The 26976-nt window shown below is 38.1% G+C and overlaps 3 protein-coding genes and 2 long non-coding RNA genes across 8 annotated transcripts; 2 read left to right on the top strand and 3 right to left on the bottom strand.

Annotated features, from left to right (window-relative positions):
- Positions 1-243: 243 nt before the first annotated feature.
- LOC143180105 (transketolase-like protein 2) lies at positions 244-5802 on the bottom strand. Of its 2 annotated transcripts, XM_076379639.1 has the most exons (9): positions 5610-5719; positions 3932-4138; positions 2809-2954; positions 2537-2726; positions 2204-2438; positions 1991-2134; positions 1743-1916; positions 1442-1657; positions 244-1361 (listed from the first exon to the last, which is right to left on the bottom strand). In XM_076379639.1, the coding sequence occupies exons 2-9, from the start codon at positions 4021-4023 to the stop codon at positions 690-692; spliced, it is 1869 nt and encodes a 622-aa protein (XP_076235754.1). In that variant the 5' UTR covers positions 4024-4138; positions 5610-5719; the 3' UTR covers positions 244-689. The 2 variants fall into 2 exon arrangements, with proteins under 2 accessions (XP_076235754.1, XP_076235753.1); XM_076379638.1 differs by lacking the exon at positions 3932-4138 and having other exon boundaries at positions 5610-5802.
- On the top strand, positions 5147-5831 carry LOC143180107 (uncharacterized). 2 transcript variants are annotated; one of them, XR_013002077.1, is made up of 3 exons: positions 5147-5468; positions 5554-5697; positions 5755-5831. It is a non-coding gene; the product is annotated as an uncharacterized LOC143180107 (long non-coding RNA). The 2 variants fall into 2 exon arrangements; XR_013002078.1 differs by lacking the exon at positions 5755-5831 and having other exon boundaries at positions 5554-5719.
- Positions 5832-8660: 2829 nt separating this feature from the next.
- On the bottom strand, positions 8661-11217 carry LOC143180106 (E3 ubiquitin-protein ligase SIAH1). 2 transcript variants are annotated; one of them, XM_076379640.1, is made up of 5 exons: positions 11078-11217; positions 9769-10120; positions 9448-9687; positions 9182-9374; positions 8661-9118 (listed from the first exon to the last, which is right to left on the bottom strand). In XM_076379640.1, exons 2-5 carry the CDS (start codon positions 9995-9997, stop codon positions 8941-8943), a joined length of 840 nt encoding a protein of 279 aa, XP_076235755.1. In that variant the 5' UTR covers positions 9998-10120; positions 11078-11217; the 3' UTR covers positions 8661-8940. The 2 variants fall into 2 exon arrangements, with proteins under 2 accessions (XP_076235755.1, XP_076235756.1); XM_076379641.1 differs by lacking the exon at positions 11078-11217 and adding an exon at positions 10227-10328.
- Positions 11218-12359: 1142 nt separating this feature from the next.
- On the bottom strand, positions 12360-15968 carry LOC143180789 (RNA-binding protein squid). Its single transcript, XM_076380751.1, has 3 exons — positions 15872-15968; positions 14971-15740; positions 12360-14849 (listed from the first exon to the last, which is right to left on the bottom strand). The coding sequence occupies exons 2-3, from the start codon at positions 15385-15387 to the stop codon at positions 14346-14348; spliced, it is 921 nt and encodes a 306-aa protein (XP_076236866.1). The 5' UTR covers positions 15388-15740; positions 15872-15968; the 3' UTR covers positions 12360-14345.
- Positions 15832-16854, top strand: LOC143180195 (uncharacterized). The gene is made up of 3 exons (XR_013002088.1): positions 15832-15909; positions 15954-16002; positions 16093-16854. It is a non-coding gene; the product is annotated as an uncharacterized LOC143180195 (long non-coding RNA).
- Positions 16855-26976: the final 10122 nt, after the last annotated feature.

The following is a 26976-nucleotide window of genomic DNA, read 5'->3' as shown; positions in this document are numbered from 1 at the left end:
AGGGAATTGTGGCGCTGCTGCCCGCTCTTGCTCCCTATCTTTCCCTTCTTTCCGTTTCCCGCGACCAATCGCGAGGCGAATCTTCTTGTAATTCATTTCGCGAACTAGGGATTTCTTTATGCCTCTTCCAGTAGCCTAGTTCTTTTCATTTCGAACTTCGATATGTTTCAGGCGCAAGTTTTTAAATCTTTCTTCGAATTCGATACAACTTTGTCAATGAAAAAAGTAAGATAAATAAAACAATTTCATTTTTGTAATCTCTTTATTTAATGCAATATGTAACACTGATATTGTATGTTTCAGGAATCTTTGAAATTTTAAGTTATTCTCTTTGTTTATAAATGCACCTATTCGTTTGTAACATTATAGTTAGAATCATTTTATAATAGGAACGTTTCCTACATATGTGAACTTTGGCAAAATGATATTTTTAATCTGTACATCACTATGTGTATGTGTTCAATTTCTGTATAAAATAAAATTTTTATGTATAAAAATTATATATAAAATTTAATATCTTTCTGTACAAAAAGGAAATCTTTTATATTGAATCGAATGATTTTTCAACACGCACAAATCCATACAAATGACATGGAATGCATTAATTAACATATGGCAGTACGCTCTGCGTTTAATTCCTGTGCGTTTCTCAACGCGAAACTGTAATAATCTTGTTCGTTCATTGAAAATTACAGTTTCAGAACTTCTTGAACAGCAGCAACTATCTTGTTCGAGCTAATGCCATATTTATCCAGTAAGACAGTTGGTGGGCCAGATCGTGGCACTTCTGTAACAGCTAGTTTTTTAACTATAATATTTTTTTCTAATGCTACAGCTGAGAGAACTGCTTCTCCAAGACCACCTTCTGCGTAATGATCCTCGACGGTAACGATCTTTCCACCGACTTCTTTAGCGTTCTTTACGATCAATTGAGTGTCGAGTGGTTTAATCGTAAATGGATCGATCACTCGAACGTTTACACTAGCTTTGGACAATTCGTCAGCAGCTTTAAGGGCTTCGTGCAAAGTTACTCCGGCTCCAATAACAAGAACTTGATCCTTTGCGGATGATTTAAGCACCTTACCCTTACCGACGACAAATGTTTCATCGTTTTTATATAAAACTGCCGTGGCAGGGCGAGAAGTTCTTACGAAGCAGATGCCTTTCGTATTAGCTGCCAATTCAATGGCACGCTCTGTCGAAACAGCATCGCTTGGGTAAAATACAGTAGAGCCAGGAATTGTACGGAACATAGCTATATCCTCCAAACCCATTTGCGAGGGGCCGTCTTCTCCGATGGAGACACCACAATGAGATCCCACAAAGTTGACATTGGTTTGTGAAATAGCACCCATTCGTATCTGCAGAATTTAAGAAAATTTATGTAAAATAATTCATGAATTTACATACCGTTTATAAATGAAAACTTCTATCGTTTTACCTGATCGAAAGCACGAGTGAAGAAAGTAGCAAAGGCAGATACAAACGCGACCGTTCTGTCTCTGCATGCTGCACCAATCGCAACTCCCACGACATTTTGCTCGGCAATAAAGCCTTCAATAAACCTAGCTGGGTCGATGGTCTTTATTTTTTCTGCGTATGTAGAATTCTTTGTGTCGCCATCTAAAGCAATTACACGGGGATTATTTTTTGCCAACTAAAACAAAAAAGAACATATGAAGTATGGATAAAAGTAAAAAGTATTCGAATAAGTGGTTTAATTTTAAGAGAAAAATACAAACCTTGGCTAAAGCGGTACCATATGCCAATCTTGTAGCTACTTGCTCTCCCAATTTGTAATTCGGGGGCGACGCTAGAGTAATATTGCTGATGTCTACTACTGGAGCATCATCAACTAAGGGTTTCTGAGGGTGCAGTCCAAGGGGACCAGAATTTTTCAGCATGCCGGTTAAATGCTATAATTATACAATGCATTAGATTCCAGAATGTAGATATAGTATTTGTTGTTGAACGTAGATATAGTTCTTACCTGAAGAACTTCGTTTGCTTTGTTGCCGAGTGGTTTCCCGTGCCAATTTTCAAGATCCTCAATGTTTGGGAAATATTTGCCCTTGAACGTCTTCGCTAGAATAGCGGTAGGACGTCCTTTTGTGTTTTGAGCCTCATGGAAAGCCTACAGAATTTGTTTTAAGTACTCTGTACAGACAATCATTCAGTTTTAATTGTATATGTGTACACATACCTTAGCTAATTCTTCAACATCATGACCATCAACAACCAGAGCGTTGAAGCCAAAAGCTTCCAGTCTCTTACGATAAACTTCCATATTATGTTGCAGAGATGTTGGTTCACTCTGGCCCAGACGATTGATATCAAAAATAGCACAAAGATTGTCTAATTTGTAGTAGGATGAGAAGTGAAGGGCTTCCCATATTGAACCTTCTGCTGCTTCACCATCACCAATCAGACAGTATACGCTGTAAATATATTATTCTACTTTTATCTTTCTTCTCTACAAATGCAAATGTCTTTTACATTAACACATATCAATAAATTATCTAAAATGTTAATATACCGATAATTAGCCTTGTCATAGTTCTTGCCCACATAGGCCATTCCTGCAGCAACAGAGAGACCTTGACCTAAGGAACCAGTTCCCACATCAACAAAGTTAAGTCTTGGAGTAGGATGACCTTCCAAGTCACTATCAATTTTCCTCAAATTCAGCAACTCATTTGCTGGGAAAAGACCAGCTTCAGCCCATGCTGTAAGGAAATAAATAAAACATGATTTTATGACGTTCTCCGAAAGAGTCGTATTTATAACGTGTGTAGACGGAAAATTTACCTGCATAAAGAATAGGAGCTGCGTGACCTTTGCTCAAAACGAATCTATCGCTGTTCGGATCACGTGGAGCCGATACTTTGTACCGCATCGTGTGGAAGAATAAAACGGACATAATTTCTGCCATAGAAGAGCATGATGTCGGGTGACTAAAGAAAAAATAAAAGAAAAAAATTATAAATTTTATGGCTAAAAATGTCGAAAAGTTCTATAAAGCTGTTAACGTCATGTATTAGTAGATTCACGATTAGGATGAACTATTATCTCTGGAGGTCAATAGATTCATTATCTTGATCACGTGATTGCTAAATATCAGAAGACGAAAATAGTAGAATCATTCTATTATATAATTCATAAATGAAAAAGAAATGCTAATCCTTTGCATTACAGCCACTTTTTTCTTTTTTTTTTTTATACTTTATGCTAAATTTTATATTAATATTAAATAAAATATTTATGAAAATATTTATCTTTGACGTATATGTATATTCATACATTGAAATTTTAAATGAAGCTAACGTACAGAAAGTGTATACGTTTCTTCAAATATTTTTTCTTTTGTGTGTAGTTCTTATGCCCATCATACCTCATCACAGTAATAACCATTATGATAAATAGATTATAAGTGCTTATTGCATGAATTATTAGGAGTCATCATACATTTAAATACAATTAAACTAACCGACTAATTCCGGTGATCATTCGTAAAAGTACCGGTCATCGATTTCATTGCCCTAGTCGAAATGCGTATTACAATAAGTTCGATATTGTCGCAAGACATTTAGCCGTATATTTCAATTCGTATTTACACGAAAACTTCTAATATTAACACAGTGATTTTTATCGCTTGCAATAGAAAAATACGTCTAGAACATTTCTTAACACTTCCAATCTTCTGAAATTTTATTTTAGCTACAGTGAACAGTTTACACGTCATTTTTTCCATACTCGTGAAAAATATTTAACATACACGTAAAAATATTTAAAATCTATTCGGTAAAAAGGTTTCTGACACCGATTCAATCATTGTAGGACAATAAGAGTAGCTGACGCACAACAGAAAATATTCGAATATTTCCAAAAACTATGCCTTCACATTTTCGAAAAATTATCCTTTTTATCGTACCCGCTTTTCGACGCCTCGGTTGCCTGAATGCATTGAATGCGAAGCCTGTTCGCCAGATCTTGGAGTTTTTCCACGTTCATGTCGCACACCATCGTGAATTACGGATATCCTCTCCCAGGTCGTCACCAGACTAGCGTTCGATAACAAGTGAGGAAAGGGAACCGTTTGCGAGTAACTGCGCGCCAGAACCCCCTACTTTTCTCCACGCTGATTACAGGACGTTTCAAAATTAATGTCCACGTGGCCCATGAGATAGGGGGACCCTCATGGATTCTTGATCGTTATGTGTGCATATTACGTACATTGCTCGACGCAACGGGACACGCACACTTGCATGGAACACGATTTAGGAGCACGAGTTTTATAGAGTACGATTCAAAAATGATGGTCGCCCATTAACAAGTTGATAGTTTTAATGATTAGTAGTTTAGTTTTTTACTAAATTTATTTTAGTACAAAATCGTTAATCTTTCAGACATCTATCGATTATTATCGGTAATAAAACTTGCAGCTTTTAGACGATAAGTGAATTTTTTCAAGGGTTCATGGATCTGTTTATTTCGTAGTGGTTTTTTCCACTGTCTTATCTAAAGCACAGATTTTTTTAAAGCCAAACTTTAGCCATTATCAAACCACTATTTCGAAAGCTGAAACATATTTGTTTCGGGATTTTAAAACGTCCTCGTTATTTAGAAGACTATCAAATGCAGTTAATTTATTGCATACTAAACAGTTCGTGTTCTCGTGTCAAGTAACATCGAACGACATTTGTAGAAAAAAATTTTAATGTTTAATAATTGTCGTTTGCCTGATGACGCCGATTGCATAGAAGTTACGTAACGATTCCTTACATGCATCATTTTTGTATCGTACGTGCACGTGTTAGTGATACCGTTGCTATGTGCAAAAACACGCATAAGAAAATATAGAAAACTTCTCCCCTCATTCATTTTCTAGATCTTTCTAAAAAAAAAAAACGATGACTCATCGTTCATGAAATTCTTATTTTTAAGTATACAAGTCATACCCTAAGATCAATGTTATATTCAAAATTATACTTCAGTAAAATATATTTGCAGTTATGCTCCCACGTAAAATACTTTTCACATTAATTGGACAGAAGTCTAACATGATTTCTGGGTATACATTTTAATCATAGTTCGATGGTATTCCGGTTCTCGATGAATGCATAAACATAAACCTCAATTGTAAGACTAACCATGAACCGCATAACGTGATGTAACCAAATATTAAAAATGTGCTATATTATTAGATATACTGATAAGTTCAGAAAGCAGACTCGTCAGAATCGAGACCAATGCCATGCCGCTGGAAAAGTTTCCACGATTGGGATCTCGATGATAGAAAGTTAAAAAAAGAAAGGATGAACGTCGTCGTGTGCGGCACGACTAAGCGTCGTAAAAGGCAATTACAACCGAGTTATCATAACGGTGAAATAAAGCAAACATTAACCATTTTTTCGTATCGTGTGCATCAAGAATTTTTGCGCGCGATTATCCAAATGTTCAATTTCAGTGTAAGTACATAGTACCACTTGGAATCACTAAGACAAATAAGTGATCGATATTGCTACACATTAATTCTTCGAAAAATTATTTCAGATGATGATGATCAACTGATTCACGACAGTAAAGTGGGAATGTAATATTTTACATACCCGGATTTGCTGGCTTGCGTGGCATTGATCGAGTGAATCCTTAACTTCGTAGCAATATCTTTCAATTCTTGGACGGTTTTTGATTCAGGTTTGTGATAGTTGGCCATTTTTTCCACGTCTGATTAACTTCTCAAAACTTCAACAGCCTCCGAAGAGATCTTCGCAAAAATACCGAGTATGACTCGTGCGTCCAAGCAACAAGTAGAATTCCCGCAAGCACGGTATTAATCGAACATAGAGACGAATTCGATCAGCCGAGAGACCCATACTGATCCATAGGTTACTTGACTGTTCCTAGATGGCGCTGATTACTCTTTCAAAAACATGGGTTTCAAATGCACACATGCATGCCACGCATAAGGTTACTGAATTTGAATGGAGTGAAGGTACTTTAACGATATTCTCTTGGAGAAAGTAGTATTTTAATAACAAATTTATTCGACGCTTAGGAACAGGATTCGTGGTGTTATATTTAATACGATCGATACCGACGTACTCATTTATGATTTTATATATAACTAATCATAAAATATTGAACTAAAATTATGTAATTACATAAAAACTAGCACAAAAGTTACAAAAAGTTCGCTCTTTACCAAAATTAGTGTTATAGATACAATAAAAGTACAAGCAATGGTGTAACAGTAAAATATACGTATCTGTTAAACCCTTACTGCAAAATTACTTTCTTTCAAAAATTCAGTGTATTCGTTTCGCATAGTAACAATTCTTGGACTTTAAATAGCATTATTTTATGAACGTTTAAAGACATTTAAGCAGAAATTATGCGGTAAGGGATTAAATAAGAGGCTTTTAATGATCGCATTGATTAAAAATATTCGCGTACTGTTCTTGTTGACCTGTAAGAATAAATTACTATGATAAACGATTAAACATTACATCGTGGTTAATTTTAGATTTATGTCTTATTGAATTATATGTACATATGCCTTATTGATGTAGTATGTTTTTTAAAGAATTCGCACTTTAATCTTGACATGATTTTCGTCAAGAATAGTTCAATAAGATCGTATTTAATCGTTCGTTTTTTTTCTCTTCTCTTCTCGTGTTTTTCCTCTTTTAGTAACATTTCGTCTGGCTATCTTTTTTCTATGTCTATGATCAGCTTCATTTTTATGTTACTATTTCTCAACAGATGTTTTAGTCATTACTATGTGTGCGAATTTTGTAGTGTCATTGGTGTACTTGAGTATAAGACGGAAAGATACTCTTATATAGCCTGTTTAAATAACAAGTACATAACGTGAAAATCAGACTCGAATGTTTTTTTCAGTAACCGCCAAAACTGCTTAAATTGTTTAATGTATCGAAATAAAATGTTTCCTTTAATTATTCTTATATAAACATAAGTATATTCATATAAGCCTTTTACGCACATGTACACACATATATAAATTTATATATATGTATTTATATGCCAAATTATGCTTATATTTTTATGTATACTTATACATATGCATAACATGCAATTGGTTCCCATATTCCTTTGAATTTCGTATATATGCATGTCGGCATGTTAATTTACAGTTATTAATTAATAGCTTTATCACATATAAAGTTTGTCCTATTTACAGCAATTTTTTGTCTACATCAGGAATGTTCCAATATTTTATACGTGATTCATGATGACGTAAGAGTCACGATTTAACGATGAATATTTTACATCGTCCTCATGACGTAGTCGAATCACGAATCGAGAATTTGCCAGGTCAGTTTCTTCCATATCGTAAGTTTCTTATAATTTCATATTTGATTATGATCAGGCGTATTGCTATTAATATACTTAATTTAATCTGCTACTCCGTGAACCACTTTGTGCAACAGATTAAGTTTTAGTGTACACGTTTGTGACTTCTTACGTCTTACCCTATTACGTATTTCATCAAAACCAATTTCTAAAGACAAATTATACTAAATTATACTTTATGTTATACACTTTAATAAACGATGTCAAAAATGTTTCTAAGAATGACAACTTAGAAATTATATACGTAATGTTAGCGATTATCTATAATCTATAACACTACTATGCAATAATTTAATAAAATTATTTTTGAACCTGTAGTTCTGTATCTTAGATTACATTCGTTTGTTACAGAATTAGTAAAAAAGGATGAGATTGCGCAACTTATCTCTATTATTTTGCACCCGCTTATCGTATACCAACTACTTTCGTGTTCCCGTATGTATTGCTGAGACAAGTACTTCAACATTTTGTCTGCATGGCGTTGGAAATTATAAAACGATGCTATGATTGCTTAATATAATATTTGCTGCTAGCGATAATTCAACCAATGTCATGTATAAATAAAAAATATCTCTTTTTTTCCATCAATATTTTCAAGTATACTGTAGTGATTATAAAGTTTTTATTGTGTTTGCAAACTTATTACTAGCTTTTGATTTGATATGCTTTTTCATTCAGTTCGAAATTGCCATTTAGTTAAAATTGTAGCGATATACAGAAGGTACAAAATATGTAAACGCTATTAAATAGGGGGAACTCAGTCACAATATAATGCGACATAATGTATTGCTGGATTTACAAAAAGGAAAAACAATGAACACTTGAAGAGTTGGTCGCTATATGACCGATTGTTTGAGTGTTAAGAAAAGTTATGTTAAAGTTATATGTATAAACAAAAGTAGGGGATGATAATAAATATGCAAGCGTATGATATTCCTAAATGAAAATAAATAATGACAGATGCATGTGTAATGCGTTCAGTTCAATTATTATACATTAAAAAACGATGTGTACAGAGACTTCTTCAGGTATGATAACGTGCTATAGATTTCTGTTTTTGATATCGTATCATACACGCTCAGATTATGATAGATCTATTGGTGAAAACTATGTTCCTTCTTAAAAAATACAGCACTGTTTTTATAAAGAATATGTCTTATGTTAAAAAGCATTAAAATTAAAAGATTTTTATAAGAAATGACTAAAAGAATGTGTTAATGGTGTGCAATAGGTGTCAGGTACTTTTTGGAATTGATATTTTACCCAGTGTCAAAGCTTTAAAGTCAGCGCAAGTATACTGAAAGGTTGTTTATTATCATGTAGTGTTAATATCACATACAAGTACACTTTAAAGCTTCTAAAGAGAGGTCCAGTAACTGAGCGTTTGATTACTGTGCTTCATCAACACATTCCAAACATTTCCTAACATCCATATTGCTAATATTTATCTGTGGTAACGTAAAAAAATGCTATATGTACATAACGGGCAATCCTTAGTATGAAGATGAAATTACGACTGCTCGATACGTTTGAAAGATTTCACACTGCTTTTTCCAGCTTTCCTCATGCCATAGAAATTGTAACATTTATTCCTAGATTTCCATTATCGGCAAATAACTGCGCGATAGAGGTGTCAAATACAAGGCAGTCTGAATTTAAAATTGCAGATGAAACACCTTCATGAATTGAACGTGGCATAGCTTCCCATGTCAGACGCCTTTTGTGTCCGTTTAATTCTAGTCTGTTTAACATTAAAATTACCATTAAATGATTACCTTGATACCTCATGATAATCCAGAATTACCTGTAAGCAAAATTTTCTGCTTGCTTTCTCGAACCAATCAGCTGAACAATTGCAAAAAATTGTTGATGCCCATCATATTTTTCTTGCTTTTCAAGTACTAGCATAAAGTGGTGACCAAAACAGGATTGCATCATTACCCAATCCACTGCACCAGGAAGATTAATATCAGTTGCTAAAAAAACAATATCTTCCCCTGCAAAAAAAGAAATGTCATTATACTTTCAAATATAAAAGACATTATTATGTATTTTGTTTGAGATGATTACCTTGAAGAGTTGTAATACTTTTATGACTCATAACAAGATGTGGCATTACTTGCTCAAGAGATCCTTGCCATTTGCAAGAAGCACCTGGACAAGGGCAACTGTATGGACGGAATTCGCATGCATCTTCATGATCTGCCTTTTCAGTATGCACTAAAGAGACTGTGCATCCACTTGTTGAATACTTGCAAGGAAACATCACGTTACTTGCCACTTTCTCCATAGCCAGATTACGAATATTACCTGTATGATGAACATTTGAAAGACAATATTTATACTTTACTTTTTATCTATAAAAAGAGGCACAGTATGATCATAACATACCTAATGGACCTCTACAGGTAGGACAACAGTTAAGTTTTGGTCTGCAAGTACTACAAACAAGGTGACCACTCTGGCACTGTAGGATCGGTGGAAGAACGTAATCAAAGCAAACCGGACATTCAAACAGGCTTGCTAAGTCAGTTGAGCTGCTTAAAGATGATACAGTAGATGCAGAGGAGCTTGCAACACTCCTCCCTCTCTTTCCTGTACTAATACTTAATTGGGACATCTTTTTCTCCTTGTTTATTCACCAAACGAGAATACTTTGCCGTTTTGTTGACAAGGAAATCCGTTTGTCTCCAAGATGTTCAGTAAATGCAATGCATTGTGGAATGAATCGTCCACCTCATATCTGCGAATTATTGTAATTTCAATGATATTACAGAGTCTGATATAAGTGACTTTCAGTATTATGAAATCTGAATACTCAAAAAGTTAATTATGGTTTACAACTATACCTTTAAAGTGTACAATAATTATTTTATCATACTGAAAAGTTTGATTGTGGTTATGTCATAGAATACTTTTGTTAATCTTTGTTGAAATTAAATGTGTGGTGAATATTTGAAAACTTAATTTCTCTATTTTAAAAAACGAATTCTTAAAAAAAAAGCTCATCACCATGCTATTTGTAAATAAATTGATATAGTAATATACATGATTCTTTCTATTTTTACATTGAAATGATGCAATATAAATTTTAACTAACGTAAATTGTTAAGGTAATTTATAACTGATACAAAAATTATTTGTATTTTTTTCTCATCAAAGAGATTAAAGAAACCTAAAATAAGAAGCAATAAACAATTTTCTAAATGTTTGTAGTATTAAACACAAATGTAAACTTCTTTGAGACCTAAATATTTGTTGCTGAACTGTGAAACAGCTCACAGAGAGCGTTATTAATGATTTTGCATTGATAAATCAGCTTTAATAGTAATGATTATGTTGCATCGATTGCACCACCATTTATCGTGTGCGTGTCAACTATCATCGTCTTATTCGATGAATTTTCACTGCGAGCTTGGCAAATTTTCCGAGAAGGAACTCGACAAATTTTCACACAGAATCATATTTACTAGTTGTTTATCCCGGAAGAATAGCGGACAGAAAAAAAGAAATGTTACGGATACAGTATCATGAAGCAAGCCGTAACTCGTGAGTCTCGACGAGTCAGCAAACAACAAATAAATAATGTTACGAGAAATGAGAGAGCATACGATTCTCGTGAAAAAGTCCTACATAGCGAGCGTAGAAGTAGAGCGTGCAACTTTTGTAACTTTGAAATGAGCGTGGTACTCTGACTTACCGGAATCTGGATTGGTAAAGATATTAGTACGTCACTCGATGCATACACTGGTTTTCGCGCGATTACGATCAGAAAATAGTGAGTCAAAAAAGGTACGAGAGAGGGAGAGAGAAGGCACTTGGTGAGAACGATGACAACGGGGGTGCAGAACGAGAATGAAAACGTCGAAAATAACGATGAAGGATGACACGACAATAGACAAATGTTGTCACAAGAACAATAACAGAGGATTTCATGCGATTTGGCTTTGGAAATGTTGCACGAAATACTCCCGATACTTCTCGGTACATCGATGATGAATAAACGCGAACGCGATGAAATCGACTATGGAAGAGGCTACATCGCGGATTCTCTTGGCCAAAGTGGCGACATTAATCGCGACATAACTTTTATCAATTTTCTCTGAAACATAGTAGCAGCTCGCTCCTTTCCGAACTTCCAACACTACAAGCCTCTTTCCGTCCAATATGACGCACACTATGATGATGACACTGCAGCTGTCTGTCCGTTCGTTTACACCCATGCAATGCATGCAACGATGCAACTGCCATTAATGAGCTTTAAGCCGCATTCTTAACGGTCTACGCATTCCCTGATGTATCGTGTTTTTAAACCTACTTCACAGTGCAATTAGCTGCAATATATTTTGATTCTAGACATATGAATTGTACTGGTTAATCGTGTTCGAATGGCCAAATATGTATTGCTAACAAGTTTAACCTATTTTGTAAAAATGATTAAACGCAAATAAAATAAAAATTATTGTAATGTTTGAAATTTTGTATTACTTTTAAATATGTCTAATCTAAGAAATCTGTCCTGAGTAAATTTATTAAATTGTGTTAAATACAAGATGCAAAATCTCATAAAATTGTAGGCCTGTTCTCTACCTTATCGATCCAGACATCGGAAAATTTTAGTATCACTGACTCTGCTCAGATGGCATACATGGTTTACTTTCAAAGATGGCCGAGTTCAAAAGGTCAGTAATTCGAATCCTTCTCACAATCACATATTTGCATAATATAAATGTTAAATCACATATATTTCACTTTAGCCAGTACAAAATTTTAAATTATAACTAAAAAATACGAGTTTCAAAATTTTCATGACGCTCATAATTATAATTTAACGAAGCTTGTTTAATTTGAATTTTTTCGTAGTTAGGATGAGGGAGGAGTTTATTTCGAATTATTTTGTTTATAAGATGTTGTAACAACAAAATTTTACTCAATGTTTTCGTTCAACCATAAGCTTCGATTAGAACAAGAACGTCACAAAGTACTTTTCAATCAATGAATATTTTATTTTTTGTTATAATTAAAATATACATTGTGTCATGGGTGAAACAGGCGAATAGTAATCAATAGTAACAAAATATTTGTATTATTTCCTTTAATTTCACACTCTTTTCTCTTTATATATATATGTATATATATTTATATACATTTTTCACACTCAGCAAATATGGTATACACAGTATACAGATTTAATTTCAAAAGCACAATTAGCTTGGCTTAAAATTGTTTTCAAGAGAAACGGTTTATATTCCGTTGTGTTTTTGTATAATAAATTGTATTTAAGCCGAACTGTCTATACTTTTGCAACATCTGAGAAAAACTTGAATGTTTAAAGCCGTATTATTCTCGTGTATAATTTCGATGTACCTAAATGTAGTCTCGTAATATTGGATCTAAATTTACTATAATTAGGTTGTCACTTTAAAGTTTTTTAGTCAAGGAAATCACAAGATCTATTAGTTGTTAAACTCTCTACAATTTGTATCATATCAAATGATACATATACACTTAAAACAGTCTTCTTGTGATATGAAGAACAGTCTTTGTACACCAGACAGGAACTGCTGTTCAATACAAATGCAATAGAAATGTCAAACTAGCCTAAATTATAGTAATTTATATTTTTGTTGTTGCAATGCCTTAAACATTCTGTTAATTCAGTGTTTACGAAATTTTTTTCATATGACAAGACACAATCGTTTTTGCCATATTACATGTTCTCTATGTAACATTGGAGTACACGAGCGTATCAATTTTCGATAGAGTTAATTAAAGTTCATCATGATCATAATTTACAAAATTATATTTTACAAAATTCATGCATATTATACCGTACTTAAAACCCCTTTTAGATGGCTTCTGGTATATAAATTCATAATATTTTGGAACCATTTTCTACCACTCGCGTACTCTTCATGCATCTACCCAGGACGTTCATATTTTAATTATATTCATTTTGAAATATTTTTATCTTTGTCTTAATTGCTACTTTATTATATACTAATTCGCTCGCGTATACATCATTATGTATGTGTACACGCATATACCTATAACATACGAGGATGCGTATGCTTCTGTAATATCTTATGTTTCGTATAAATTACAGGACTTATTTTAGATTATAAACAATTGGATGATAATAGATAATACGTTTAGATTATAAATTTTTAAGGAAGAAGTACGTGCGATTAGGAGTACGAACCGTTGGTCCATGAATAGCAAATTTCTTTTATACCTATCGATTATCTATAACTGTGACAATTGCTTTCCGAACTGAAACTGTTTATCAACATAAAGTCCTAATACGAACGGCACAGCGTTTCGTATCTAATAATAAGATTAACACCAAGCATATAGTAAACAATACTTTAGTAATGCAACTTAAGATGCTAAAGAATAATTAGAGTATTAAATTATAAGATATACATGTTAGTATTATGAATCATGAATAACAAGAAAACAGGAGTAAATCGATCATTTGAATTTTTATTCTGTATGAAGTTCAAAAAAAATGTTGTTGCAGGAGAGTGATATTAGTCATTGTCGCGTCGAGTGTTGTTTCATGTATATAAAAAAAAAAAAGTATTTTTGTATAAAGATTTCATCCTGAGTAAAAATACTCAATTCATTTCAGTTATCTCATTAACAATTCTTTCATATAATTGATGATAAAATGTGTGTAGACAATAAGGTCCTTGTAATGTGTTAATTATACTTATCAAAAATCAATGAAAAATTCGTTTCTGTTTTAGAAAATATACATGGAACTATCTAACATTTCACAGACTCGACACACAAAGATTAGGGAATTTGGGGCTCCAGTATGAATCTTGCAAAGACTCAATAAGCTCTTGTATCCCAAATACCCATCTCAGTCTTAGACTGTACCTAAAGTTCGTCTACTCCTTACTATATTCTTGCTGTATCACCAATTTCAAATATGTCGGGCTCATATAGCCTTAGTTTTTTTAATATGGTTGATGTCTCTGAAACTGGCGTGGTCCCTGACCATTTCCTCTTGGCTTACCTTGAGCCCCATATCCCATATTGTCATATTCGTCGTAACTTTCATAATCGTAGCTTGCATAAATATCGTATCCTCCTTGATAACCATTACAGTACTCAGGAATGTAGCCATAACCACCACCATAACCATAACCATATCCTGGACCCCAAAATCCTTGATTCCTTGGATCTGGATTAACTTTTACTTTCTTGACATCCACTTCTTTACCATTAATCGTTTGTTTTGGTGTTTTGAGTAACTTATATACAACTTCCTTCGAATCGAACGTTATAAAGCAAAATCCTTTTCTTTGGTTTTTTACCTTATCAAATGGCGCTTGTAATTCAACAATAGTACCATATTGTCCGAAATAGGATTTAATATCATCATCCGTGATTTCAGGAGTAAGGCCCCCCACAAAAATTTTACCATGCTGGGGCTTTTTACTCACCCGCTTTGGATCCACCTACACCGAAAGCAAAAAAATATTTCATAGAAAACCATGTACATATAAACGTAACAGAGACGGTTAATTGAAACAGTCATAAATTCAAATATCCAAATTTTCTACTCTCTATACTACTGACCTTTCGTTTGTTGATGTAATGCTCGCCAGAGGCCAAAAGTTTGTCGATCGTCTTCGGATTAGTGAAGACCATGAATGCGAAGCCTCGAGAGATACCGGTATAAGGGTTGATTTTAACGGAGATGCTCTCGATCTCTCCGAATTTCCCGAAATGATCTCGTAATTCCTTGTCCGTGGTATCACGCGACAGGCCGCCGACAAATAATTTGCGTTCGTCATCTTTGCCTGGAATTCCGGCAGTGGCTTGTTGTGGCTGGGACTGCGATTGTTGCTGCTGTTGTTGTTGGGATTGTTGCTGCTGTTGTTGTTGTTGCTGTTGCGATTGCTGCTGTTGTTGAGACGGCTGTTGTTGAGTTGGTGTCTGTTGGCCGGTACCCTCGTTCTGGGCTTGATTCTGATAACAGTCAACTGCCGCCATCGCGTACTGTTTAGAGCTTACCGCGTTAAAACCACGTCAGAAGATATAAAGTGGACTGGTCGGAGCAACGAGATGAGTGAAAGCAACAGAGTACTGCGCACCAGAATAATTTCGGAGCAGTTGGCACGCGTCACAGTCGGTTCTTATGGTGAACCGGTGCCGGCTTACGACCGAAAGAAAGATAGTCAGCAACAGTTTCTGATTCCCTCTAAGCCTCTATTAACACCACGCTATTCGTCCTTTCTAGTGAGACGCAATTCATCGCTCCAATCGCGACGACTGATCCAACGGACTGAGCCGGAAATTCCAGTTTGTTTCCTGTGATCGTTTCGTTACTAACATTCATCAATTTTCTAAAAACATCACAAATTAACGCATGAGACGACATATCGTTATTATAAATTTTCAAATTAATTTTATAACACTTCTCTGGTAGGGTAATCGATGCCTTTTGTAAAGTCCTTGAACATTGGCGAATACGAACAATGCACGAATACCTTTGTTCCTCTGACCGAGATCGGTGTCTTTATCGGTCTAGAATCGTACATTCCTAATTCGTTCTATAGAGATCAAGTTGCATCGTATATTTTGCCCCAGCGAACATCACTCGTTATGGTTCGTTTTCGAACTGGCGGATTTAGGTTAAGTTAACAGTTAAGTCATTAGAATGCTTCATATTCTATGTGGGCATTTGCATTCTTACAGGGTGCCATCGGTACACTCGAAGTGTGAAATGCACGGTGTACTTAATTCAATTATCTACTTCATCAGCTATATCAAATAAATATATCGACAAAGTTGTAACGTCAATGTTTCAGTCGAGTTCAATGTATTCAATGTATTTTTTTAACATAGGCTAATGAATATTTTCCTAAGTTCAGATAACATGTTAACCGACTAGATTTTCAAAATTTATAATCGCAAGTGTCACAAAGATGACTCGATTTATTTTCGATTTTCTGTAGAAATTTCGGAAGCACGCGTTCTTACTTATTTGCGTACTGTTTGAAATAGTTGCTTTCTCGGTACATATATAAATATAGTGAGACAGAGAAGGTTGTATAAATAAAACACAGGCCCTCGGCAACCCCGGCTTATCTTTTCTTCGGTGGAACAGTTTAAGAATAGAATAAGGTTCTACGGGTAGACTGACGCGTTGTTAATTATAGAGCGCGCTTGTTTGCACCAATATAAAAATGGTGCAAAACATATGGTACAAAAATCGTCGTTACAAAACGAGATTTACAAAAATTTCAAATATTTACGATATCAACAACCAGATTAACATTTTGCACGTTGCAAAAAGGAGTCGCTCCTACACTGTTTTATCGTTGTTTTAGCGGGAAAAGTGAGTGATTGCGTCCTCGCATGATGGCGCCACGCGATTTAGCGAATTGAAAAGTAGCTTACCGTTCCTTCAGACGGCAGCTTCTCATGAAGAATATTGTGTCCTGTTTGTCGAGCATTTTAAATGAATTCCAAAGCAGGTACTCATATGTTTATACTATTTGGAAACAGTAGTAGCTGCTATAATGATGATTAGCTCATAAGGTTGATCGATATAATTTATACCTATAAAGTGGAAGTTGAATTGTACGTGTAAAAGGAATATAGAACTTGAAACCGTCCGTTCCTCTTTTTAAATAGTAGATGCAAATATATTGTAAGCATCTTTATTGACTCCACTTTTACTTTCACTCTTTTTTGATAAATTTTGTAACGCAAGGCGAATATCAGTGACATTTACTATAGTTTACTATAATCGATGCACGTGTACGAATCTGTTTTTGTTTACATTACTTATAATCCTTTATTATTATTCGATCTTCGAGTTGCAGTAGTTCATTTATCATAGCTACTTCATTCTCGTTTTGTATCTTATTACTTTTTGTACCAAGTATTACAACACAGTTGCTATTAAATTAGAAACAATGTTGCCGGCAATCAATCGTATGAATAGTCGTGTGTTTCGCACAGTATATACCTATAATTATATATATAGATGCTATATTTCACACCTGACGCACGTGCTCTTCCCCTCTCCACTTTTTATCAACTCTTAAATCGTGATTACTTACCCATTATTTTTCACTCGATATACTAGAGTGATTTCGAATAGAAACATTACTCTGGTTATTGCAGTAATAATTGAAACCGAAACAACTGTGTCTCATTGAAAGCAAAACTGCTTTTACACATTTTGCTACTGAAACGAAAAAATATAGTTATCGAAATGCAGACGACAAAAACTCTCTTCAACACGTTCCCTAATTTTTCTCAATTTTTAGGAGTTATAAGACGTCTCCACTCTCGGTTAACCTTTCCTCTCCTGCTCCTTTTTCTTCGAAAGAACGCGTCGCGTTTGTCGCACACGCAGCCATACACGTCGGTCGGGGGTGGGGCGTCGCGACGCCAGGCGTCGCTGGCGTCGAGCCGGCGGCATATCGTCAAGTCGAACGTGTCGTGTGCCGTCGCTGTGGCCGCCGCCGTCGCTGTCGTCTTCATCGTCGAATTCATTCGTTGTTTCTCATCCAGCCAGACTCTAAAGAATCCTCCAAAAGAACCTCTACCCTTCCTGCCCTCCGAGATCGTAGGAAGAAGCGAGTTTCAGTGGAATTGTTGTTACTTTCGGAGCAATAGACGCTGGACCTCCCGGTCTTCGAAGGATCGTGGCGAGAAGTGTCTGTGCACCGTACGAGTTACATTCACAGCGGGGGAGCAGCGTTGGTCGTGTGCTAGGGAAAGGTTGCTGCCACGAAACCGAGTGGAAGGAGGAACGATAGAGTCAGCGTAAGAGCGAGAGAGAAGGAGACCGAGGGCTAAAGTTGAAAGCAACGTCCTGGGTTATCGTTCGTGGCGAGAGAACGGCGGAAAAGAGGGGAAGAAAAGGTTCCCGATTGAAAAATCGCGAAAGGGTGGGAGCTACGATAATAGTAGAGAGAAGAGGGGCCAGGTATCGAAGAGGTAAGGTAGCCGATTGATTTGCCGCCGATGTAGACGACGCCTCTTTTGTGCGTAGAGTGTTAAACCGCCCTCGTGTGCACGGAAGTCGAGGGAGGAAGAGCGAGAGGGGGAGAGGGAGTGAATAGCGAGGGAAGAAAGCGGCGGTCGGTCAATCTGCGGAACCGATCGGCGCGATCTTCTTAGTGGCGACTCGTCGCGTCCGGGAATCGCGAGTCCTCATCGGAGGATCCGGCCAAGGGACGACCGAGAGAGAGTTAGAGGCGCCTCGAGAGAGGGAGAAAGCGAGAGGGAGCGCGCGGGCGCGCGCCACGGCAAAAGAAAGAGAGCAAGTGAGAGCGCGTAACTAGGTGTACCATGAATAATACGCGCAGTTCGCGACAAGCACACGCTCGCACGATTCTGCGTTCGTGGAAGTGGTGAGGGTGTACGGGACGCTCGTGTGCGTACGTCCGTACGTGTGTTAGATGTGTATACATGCATACATAGAGCCGCGTACATATAAATATAATCGAACGCACCCAGATATCTATTTATAAGTTTAAACACAAGGCGAGAAGAAGGAGTGGTGGGAATGATCGCCGCGGTGGTAGCGATGCTTGGCCTCTGCTAGAGGCGTGTGCGTGCGTGTTGCGCGGCCGCTGGTAGTGGTGCTCTCTCGGCTAGTGGTCTTACGGTGGTGTTGCTGCTGCTGCTTGCTGATGTGGTGATGATGATGCTGGTGGTAGCGGTAGTGTCTTAACAAGCGACAGAAAAGGACAAAACAGAGGGGAGAAGTAAAAAGGAATGCGGAAGGAAGCGTTGAGAGACGAGGAGTAAGATCACGGAGTAGAAGAAAGGGTGAAACGATAGCGCGATAGGAGGGAGAGTGGCAAAAGTGCGTTGTCCGTTGTGTGTCGTGGCGCGATAAGGGAAAGAAGAGCGAAGGAGAGAGTGGAGAAAGTGGACGAAGAGGAAGGAAGCGAAGAAGGTGTAGGAGAAAAGAAGAGAAAAGAACGCCCTGGCGGTGGAGGATCACGACCTCGAGCGCGTCAACGCGGATATGACGAGCGGATACGCCCGGCTCACGTGATACGCGACACAATTGCTTCACCGATACCGCTCTCTTGCAAGATATGTGGTGAGTAGATAGATCCTTTGCATAACCCTCGGTCTCGAGGCCCGTCGGAAGATCTCGAGACTGAGAAATCCTCCATCTCCCTTCCTACTCTCCTATTCTATACGTCTGATCGTATTTCCGATCTATTCTACTTGCGATCACAGTAGAATATGCCTAAAGCGTCGTGCTTCGGAATCCTGTTAGCACGAGGTTCGCTCAGGGTCGTATTCTTGCGTTCTTAAACAAAATGTTAGAGGCATAGTTATTGTACGTATTGTATAAAAAACAGACGTTCAAAGAAGAACATGAAACACCCTTCATTTGATCGCTACGAGCACAAATGTTTTGACAACATTTAGGTCTTGATTAGGTACACGTGGTTTCGATCGAGGCTCGGTTTGGACGTCGGACGTCGACGGTCGATGGTCGATTCATAAACAGAGAATGAAGACGTGGCTTGAAGGTTCGAGTCAATAACCGATGCCACGGAGACTTACATCGATAAAAGTCGATTCATCGAAGATACTCTCATTTTCAACCATGAATTAAAGCTTATTACTGAATTAGCGATTGGAAACGTTCTTTCAAAGTATCGTAAAAGCATCAGTATTTAATTAGAAAGGGTTGTCGCTGCTCGAAGGCTCGCAAAAGCTCGATCGTTAATTTCAGTAGAAAAGGACAACACCTAAAGGGCACTGAAAAAGGCAACGTGTCCCCCTTTGTTTGTCATAGTTCAAAAGATACCTGTTTACCTGCGCAACCTTTACAAAGCTGTCCTCTGAGAAACATTAAGTACCCCCTTCCCAGCAGGCCTGCCAATTTCATTAACTTTTTTCGTCAAGAAGACCAGGGGATTTCGTCAATATTCTGTTCCATGAATCCAACTTTTCTTCTCATTAATATTTTTTCAACGTCGCTTTACCCCACGATATTTCCGCTCGTTTAAAATGTAGCGCGCGTGGCTGTTCACAGATTACTTCATAATGTACCGCAAACTTTTTCAGGACTCGTTCGTTTTAGACAGCGTGCAAACACGTGTCATAAAAATGCCGAGCTTCTTTTTTACGATCGTGCTCGTGGCCCCTCGTTTATAGTCCGACATTTATAGCCGTCGATTTCTTCACTGTCTGAATTTTTGCTCGCGACAGTCAGTTTGTAGCAAGTCAGTTAGAACGCCATGAGTCTCTGCATACACACAGCCGTTTGGAGCACGCAGTCCATTACGATGCGTGTCAAAGGGAGTCGACTCTAAAAATCCATTGGCTTTTGATCTCGCGGGAACAAAGCGGTGTCGCGTGAGCTTGAGGAAATTCGGTCGATCGACGTTATTGTTAGCAGAATGTAATGACGCATTTCGCAGGTGGACTATTCAAACGTTCGCATGGAAATTCGACAAGGGAATTCTCTTGACAATTGTTTGCGCGTGAGAGGATCGTGATTGCAGGTGTCTTTAACGCAGGGAAACATATAGCTTCTCTGTTTTCGGTAACAGTATCCCGAGCTTTGTGGTCACTGATTCTGTAGGTATTTTAAAAAACAGTTCTCTTCAAATCGAGTGCACCGATTTTTCTGACCGCTCCTGCAATTGTTGCTGCGCCTTTGGGATTTCGTGTCAATCAATTCAGATCCAATTCACCAGAAGTTTAACTTTCTGCTTCTTCGTTTCACACAACTCGAATACCCCGGCTCGGTTCCAGTTCAGTTCTAGATGATCCTTTGTCTCTTAACTTTTCTGGGATATTCGTTCGTTACGTAAGACTCTAAGTTTGGTGCGGGAGTGCTCGAAATTGCTAAGGGCGAGTGTCACCTTTATTTGTTTTCTTGTTTTCAAATTCCATCGACTCCGCCTCTCGCGAAGTTCCTTGGCGCTGATTCGAGTTTCGAGGAGAACGGTCGGCATTAGCCCACTGACCGCTGGGAAGATAACGCGAAGTTTCCTCGAGAAACAGGGATGATCGACCCGATTCCCTCTGTCCCGAAATCGTGGTCTAATCCCAAGGAAATTCGGGTCGATGCATAATGAGGCTTCACCTCGGATTCCCAGTCGGCATTCCAAGGCATTCCGCCAGGAACGTTGCCTTTCCGAAGTGTAAATTACCTAGACAGACGTCATCGTGTTAAGAAATTAATTCTATTCGTTCGTCATCCGCGCGCGTTTCGAACGTCCGTCGGTCGACCTCACACTTTCTGCCAAACTGGTGGATCGTACTTTCCTTCGTTCCCTGAAAGGTCATTGTTCAAATTGTTGCAATACACAGAGTAGTATACAGAGTAGATTTACCTATCTTCTTTCTCATAAATAATCTAATAATTTCATAAAGCTGCCTTGGTTTATGCGAGGAAATCCGAGTATCCCTCTCGCTAACCCCTGACTCATCAAATTATTATTCAGTGTAACGATAAGTTTAGATCATGGCTCCTACCTTAGCTTCATTGAAAATCCACGTCAGAAATAAGTCGATAAATAAAGAATTCTTCGCACACCGTACTCCAACGAAAAGAAACAAATGGGTTTCCGAGTTTACGACCGTCGAATTCGCTCGGGATCAAGAGCACGTAATTCGCGCGAGCAGCTTATCGATGCATCGCTGAAAAATCGCTTCAGCATGGCTCGGCGACTTCGAAAAGATATAGAATTGGTCCGAATCAATTTTATTGGCGATAAGTTGCTTTTATTTGGCTATCGCGCTATCGTAATCCTTCCCGACAACCTTTAGCCGCGTGTTGATGATCCATTAGAATTTATCATCGTAATAGCCTCGACAAAATAGTCGCTTCGAATTACTATGACTGCACGGCATTGCCCTGGACGTCGTGACGTACGGTAATGAGTCTGAAAAGTCGCGTGACAGTTTCGTCCCGAGAGAGTTCGCCCGCGCCGCGTGTTTGCCATCCTGTGGGATTAATTGTTCTGGATATTAGAAGCTGGTAAATGATGTGCATCATCGAAACGAGCACGCGGTTACCCGAAGCAAAGACTTCTAGTTAGCGACTAGTTTCATTTTCCAACGAGGCAATTTCACCTTTCAGCTATGAGCGCTTTGGTCTTGCTTTAAATTACTTCCTTGAAACCACAAGAAATTTACGTAAACAATTTCTTCTGAATAGCTGGAATTCCGTGAAAATGATTTAGTTTCTAGTGATTCGATAGACTGACACTACATCGCCTGGTACATCGCTGGCCGATATGAAAGTTATTTCAATTATTTGGGAGTACAGATCCTATCTGTGTTTTTAATTTTGTCGTAAAAAAGTTTGATTTGCGAGACGAGTTGTTTACCTTGCTAATGAAATCGCAAACTAATTCCATAGCGAGAGTATGGACCAGTTATCGGTGTCCCCGTTTTCCATCCAGAGTTTTCCGGAACAAGTTGGCATTCGACGAAAATAAAATTGATTCGTTCAGACGACTCGACTTTGCTTCGGCTTCTCGTCCAAGGAAATCAATTTCTCGGATCCCGTTTCAGGAACTTTGAGTTTTCCCAACAAGCTTGAATTTCATTAAACAAAAACTGCACGAACATCATCGGAAGTACGAGTAATTTTTTTACTATCCATCGAGAAGCTCTTTTGTTTCGAAGTAGGTCCTTCTAGAAGCAGCATTTCGGTGCTACGGAAAAATTGTAAATGCTTCAGTGACATCATTTCCTCGTTTACAATATCCGAAACGCCTACTAGTTCCGCGCGGAGTTTCGCGAAACCGAAAAACAAGGCACTTTCGTTGAAAATAGAGCTCGAGCTGCCCGCACAAGTTAGTGGTGCTCGAACAACGTTCCCGTGCGCCCCAAACAGAATCCATGTTTAACTTCCCTCAAACTCAACAACCTCTAAATGAAGACTACGTGGAATTTTCTGAAAAACTTACTGAAGTACTGAGTACAGAACAGAACTGTGAATACGACTTCCTTCACCTGGGGAATCCATTCAATTAATATTCATCTTCTGCTACTACAATTAATTCCTTCGAGTTTATGAAGAATTGGCCTCATAAAAGATAAAAGCGAAAAATGGATAGGAAAGGATATCTCTCTAGTGGGAAAAGTCGAGGAAAACATATCGAATCTTGGATGTGGTCGTTTTTTTCTCTCGGTCTCGTGTTCGATCCATTATTAGGGAGCTGGCGCCAACAGACCCAGTGGAACATTCTCGTTCTACGACTGAGGAGGGCGAAGATAGCAACGTCTGATTTTCACAGGGAAAAGCAAAAGTCCAGTTGAAGTCTATTCGCTCGATATGCAGGCTAATGATAATTTGGTATTCTCGTGAGCGGTCACGCGAACGAAACATGCCTAGGGACAAAGAGATCTGCTTTGATTTCCCTCGGAACCTCTTCGCCACCCTCGCTCCGTCATCCCACTAATGAAAGTTGTTGCGTCGCGTCTGCCTACCGCTAAGAAACGTTATTAACAGACCACAGACCTTACTTAGAGGCTGTTACGCCACCTTGGGTCTCCCTCCGTTTCTCGGTTTCTCGGTTAGATATTCTGACAATACCTTCATTCCTTTCGTTTTACACGACTGGAATTTAATTATCTCTGGACATTGTGATTCTCGAATGGCGTAACGCGCTCAGCTCTGGCTCCATTGCATTCGACTGATATTAGAAGATACGTTAAATCAATAGACAGTATTCAAAGTTGCTTTTCATGTTATAAAGATGCACGCAACGCTGCGTTCGATTTTTTCTGACTTTGTCGTTCTTGTCTCTACGTGAATGATAAAAAAATCGAGGAAACTGGGTGAAATGGAAGACAACTTCATCGTCTATCGAGCGCTATCTCCTCTCTTCTCGAACCTCCTATTTATACTCTCTTCTAGAATGAAAAACACCATAAATTGCAGAACAAATTACGACTGAAGTCTTCTTCGTCGGACGTTGCGAAACCTACATAGGTCTGCTGTTTGTAAACACGTGAACCTCGCGAACAGGATGATGGATCATCACCTTCCAAATATTTTTTTTCGAGGAATATTCGATTCGTTCAACTTAGTAAAAGGTTTGTTAAAAGACTACTCAGAGGAAAAACGTTTCTGAGCGATCCATTACAAGGAGAAATTAGAGAGAACAAGGGCGAAGGGTTATCTCGTACACCTGGATCCCGACTAATTCCTTTAATGAACGCGACGACGATTCGTTAATATGATTCGCTAATCGGCGATAAAAATACACTGAAGGGGTGGTTTCGCGATAACATTTTCTCCAGCGATACAGGATCGGGCGCGATGGCGTTCAATATTGCAATTTCATTGGGTTACCGTTTCACGGCGCTTCCGTGGACGGATTACTTTAGCGGCGAGGAAATGTCGTTTCCTTTTCTATCTAGATAGTTCGGTGCAGTGGAAAGCTGCAGGTTTTGCCTCGGCGATGTCGATCGACGTTAATCGAAAGGAAGCTGTGCCGGTTCTACGGGAGATATCGTGATTCCAGGATCCTACTCCTTTCAAGCCGCTGCTCACGGATTATTCAGACGGCGTTTGAGGGATTTCGAAGTCTATTTTGCGAAGTTTTGCCAGTTCGTTGCTGTTCAATTCGAAACGCTTATAGATACACAGAGTAAAGTTTATCGAAGTAGTTTTCCTTCGATATTAAAAGAAAATGTAAGTTGAAGGAGATGTTCGAAGAATATGTCAGAGGTCAGAGGAAGTGCTCGGAAAAATCGTTCGCAGAAATGTTAGGGAATAAGTAAACAAAGAAATCAGGTTAATCCAGCTCCTACAGTATCAGAAATTCATAGAATTTTCTTGACTTTCTGCAATCTTCCTATTAGAAATATATCTTTGATGAGAAATCGAAGGATTGTGGTGGTGGTGATCGAGAAAGGATATTTATTCAGGAGGACAGATAGAGAAGAGTGAATAATGGAAGAAAAAATGCGATGGCTAAGTATCGAGATGAGCCGACAAAACTTGAGGACTGAGGATGGCCGATTCCACCTCAAATAATACGAATAATATCCGGCATCTTAAAACTTTGGCAAACTCTCGGCCAGAAATTCCGTGGATCCTTTTACTCCTGGCGCGTTAACCGCTTGAAATTCCTTCTTTTCCTCCACCAGCTACGGAACAAACTTTCGCGTTCTAAGCTTTTAACCCCTTTTCGTAATTCCGATCGGCTATTCTCCGAAGCCAAAGTAGATCAAGGAAGCAGATTTCCCAACGTAAATTCGAACTAGAAAGCATTCCATCTTGGCGACCCACTTGCGCCCACCAGAAATCTCTTTGATGTTCACCTGCTAGCGGGTGTTTTGTTGCCACGGAACGACGGATAGCCCGCGAAAGCGGCGAATCAAATATGTACATACTATACGGGAATACAACACGCGCGTTAGTCGAGGGCACGTTTTGACCGACCTGCAAGGGCATCATCCACTTGGAACAGGAGTGTGAGAGAGAGAGGGCGAACCATCGATGTGTTACAAGTGTCCCTCTCAAGTCAGAAACGTCAATTCTGCAGATTCCTGGCTAGGATATCGTCCCAAATGCCCTCGACTTCGTGACCTAGAGCACCAACTATTTTTAAAGCCTTCCTGCTCTCTCTATACGTCTGCTGGAACAGCAACACTGCCTCTACTCGACAGTCTTCTTTCTTCTTAGTGTCTTACCTTACAACAGGAGTACCAATTATTATCGATGACAATCCTCTTTTACGTAACATATTTTCATTCGAATACAAATCTATCGATCTTTACCATTTCTAAATGCACCTGGGATTAAAGTGAAATATCTTGGATATACATCTTTTTTGTACCTCAGAGCCAGAGCAACCTAAATCCATTTTTTTCAAAATTAAGTTTTTTCTTCAGTTCTTCTATTTATTAGAATAATAGGAATTTAGTGAAGTTATGCTACAAGTGAAGGTAACTTAATAGTACAAACTACTTCAAATACTATTTTAAGGAATAGATAATCGCATTTGTTTTTTGGCTCTCCTGAAGAATAACAACAATGGGCTTGGGTTAGTCTGGCTCTGACGTACAGTTTTATTTAATCTGAAGAGATTCCATTTGTCACATTACGAATGACGGAAAATTTCCTCGTTGCTTATTTCTAGGGAACAGAAAGTTCAGCGAGAATTCCGTAGAATTTTTCTCGTGACATGACCAGTTCGTTAGCAGGGTTACTGTTTCGAAGCACCTGCGGTTGATTAACCCCGTACACGCTGTAAACTAATTCGCACGCCAAGCAGCTGTCCTATGCACGCGTCTTCCTTTCCGCGATTTTCTCGTTTCATTTCACGACCAGCCACGCGCTTACAGTCACTCCTGGTTTCGTTCTCAAGTTAGATTCACAGTCGAACATGATAACAAGAGGGGTTGGCTTGGTATTGGAGAAAATTAGTACAAGGCTTTTTCTCTCCTCTAAAACTGTTCTGGTGCAAATTCTGCAGATAATGGTTGAGACCTCGTCGACATAGGGAAATTCGAGGTGGATTCGAGCGAACAATTCGAGTTGGTTCTATTTTAAACGATAGATAAGAGGAGTTCGACGATCTTGACGGGAGCCCGGACATGTGTGTCTAGGAGTAAAAA

The sequence above is a fragment of the Calliopsis andreniformis genome, chromosome 6, assembly GCF_051401765.1.
Source record: "Calliopsis andreniformis isolate RMS-2024a chromosome 6, iyCalAndr_principal, whole genome shotgun sequence".
In the NCBI taxonomy this organism is placed as follows: Eukaryota; Metazoa; Arthropoda; class Insecta; order Hymenoptera; family Andrenidae; genus Calliopsis; species Calliopsis andreniformis.
This window is presented reverse-complemented; position numbering and strand designations above follow the sequence as displayed.

Bases quoted from the DNA above. Each gene is read 5' to 3' on its own strand.
- LOC143180105 (XM_076379638.1), bottom strand. From the start codon at position 5,716: ATGGCCAACTATCACAAACCTGAATCAAAAACCGTCCAAGAATTGAAA. The intron at 2,135-2,203 runs GTATGTGTACAC...CAAATTCTGTAG, and splicing joins ATGTTGAAGAATTAGCTAAG to GCTTTCCATGAGGCTCAAAA. The intron at 1,362-1,441 runs GTAAAACGATAG...TAAATTCTGCAG, and splicing joins TCACTCGTGCTTTCGATCAG to ATACGAATGGGTGCTATTTC.
- LOC143180106 (XM_076379640.1), bottom strand. From the start codon at position 9,997: ATGTCCCAATTAAGTATTAGTACAGGAAAGAGAGGGAGGAGTGTTGCA. The intron at 9,688-9,768 runs GTATGTTATGAT...TTCATCATACAG, and splicing joins TACCTGTAGAGGTCCATTAG to GTAATATTCGTAATCTGGCT. The intron at 9,119-9,181 runs GTAATTCTGGAT...AATGTTAAACAG, and splicing joins GCAGAAAATTTTGCTTACAG to ACTAGAATTAAACGGACACA.
- LOC143180789 (XM_076380751.1), bottom strand. From the start codon at position 15,387: ATGGCGGCAGTTGACTGTTATCAGAATCAAGCCCAGAACGAGGGTACC. The intron at 14,850-14,970 runs GTCAGTAGTATA...CTTTCGGTGTAG, and splicing joins ATTACATCAACAAACGAAAG to GTGGATCCAAAGCGGGTGAG.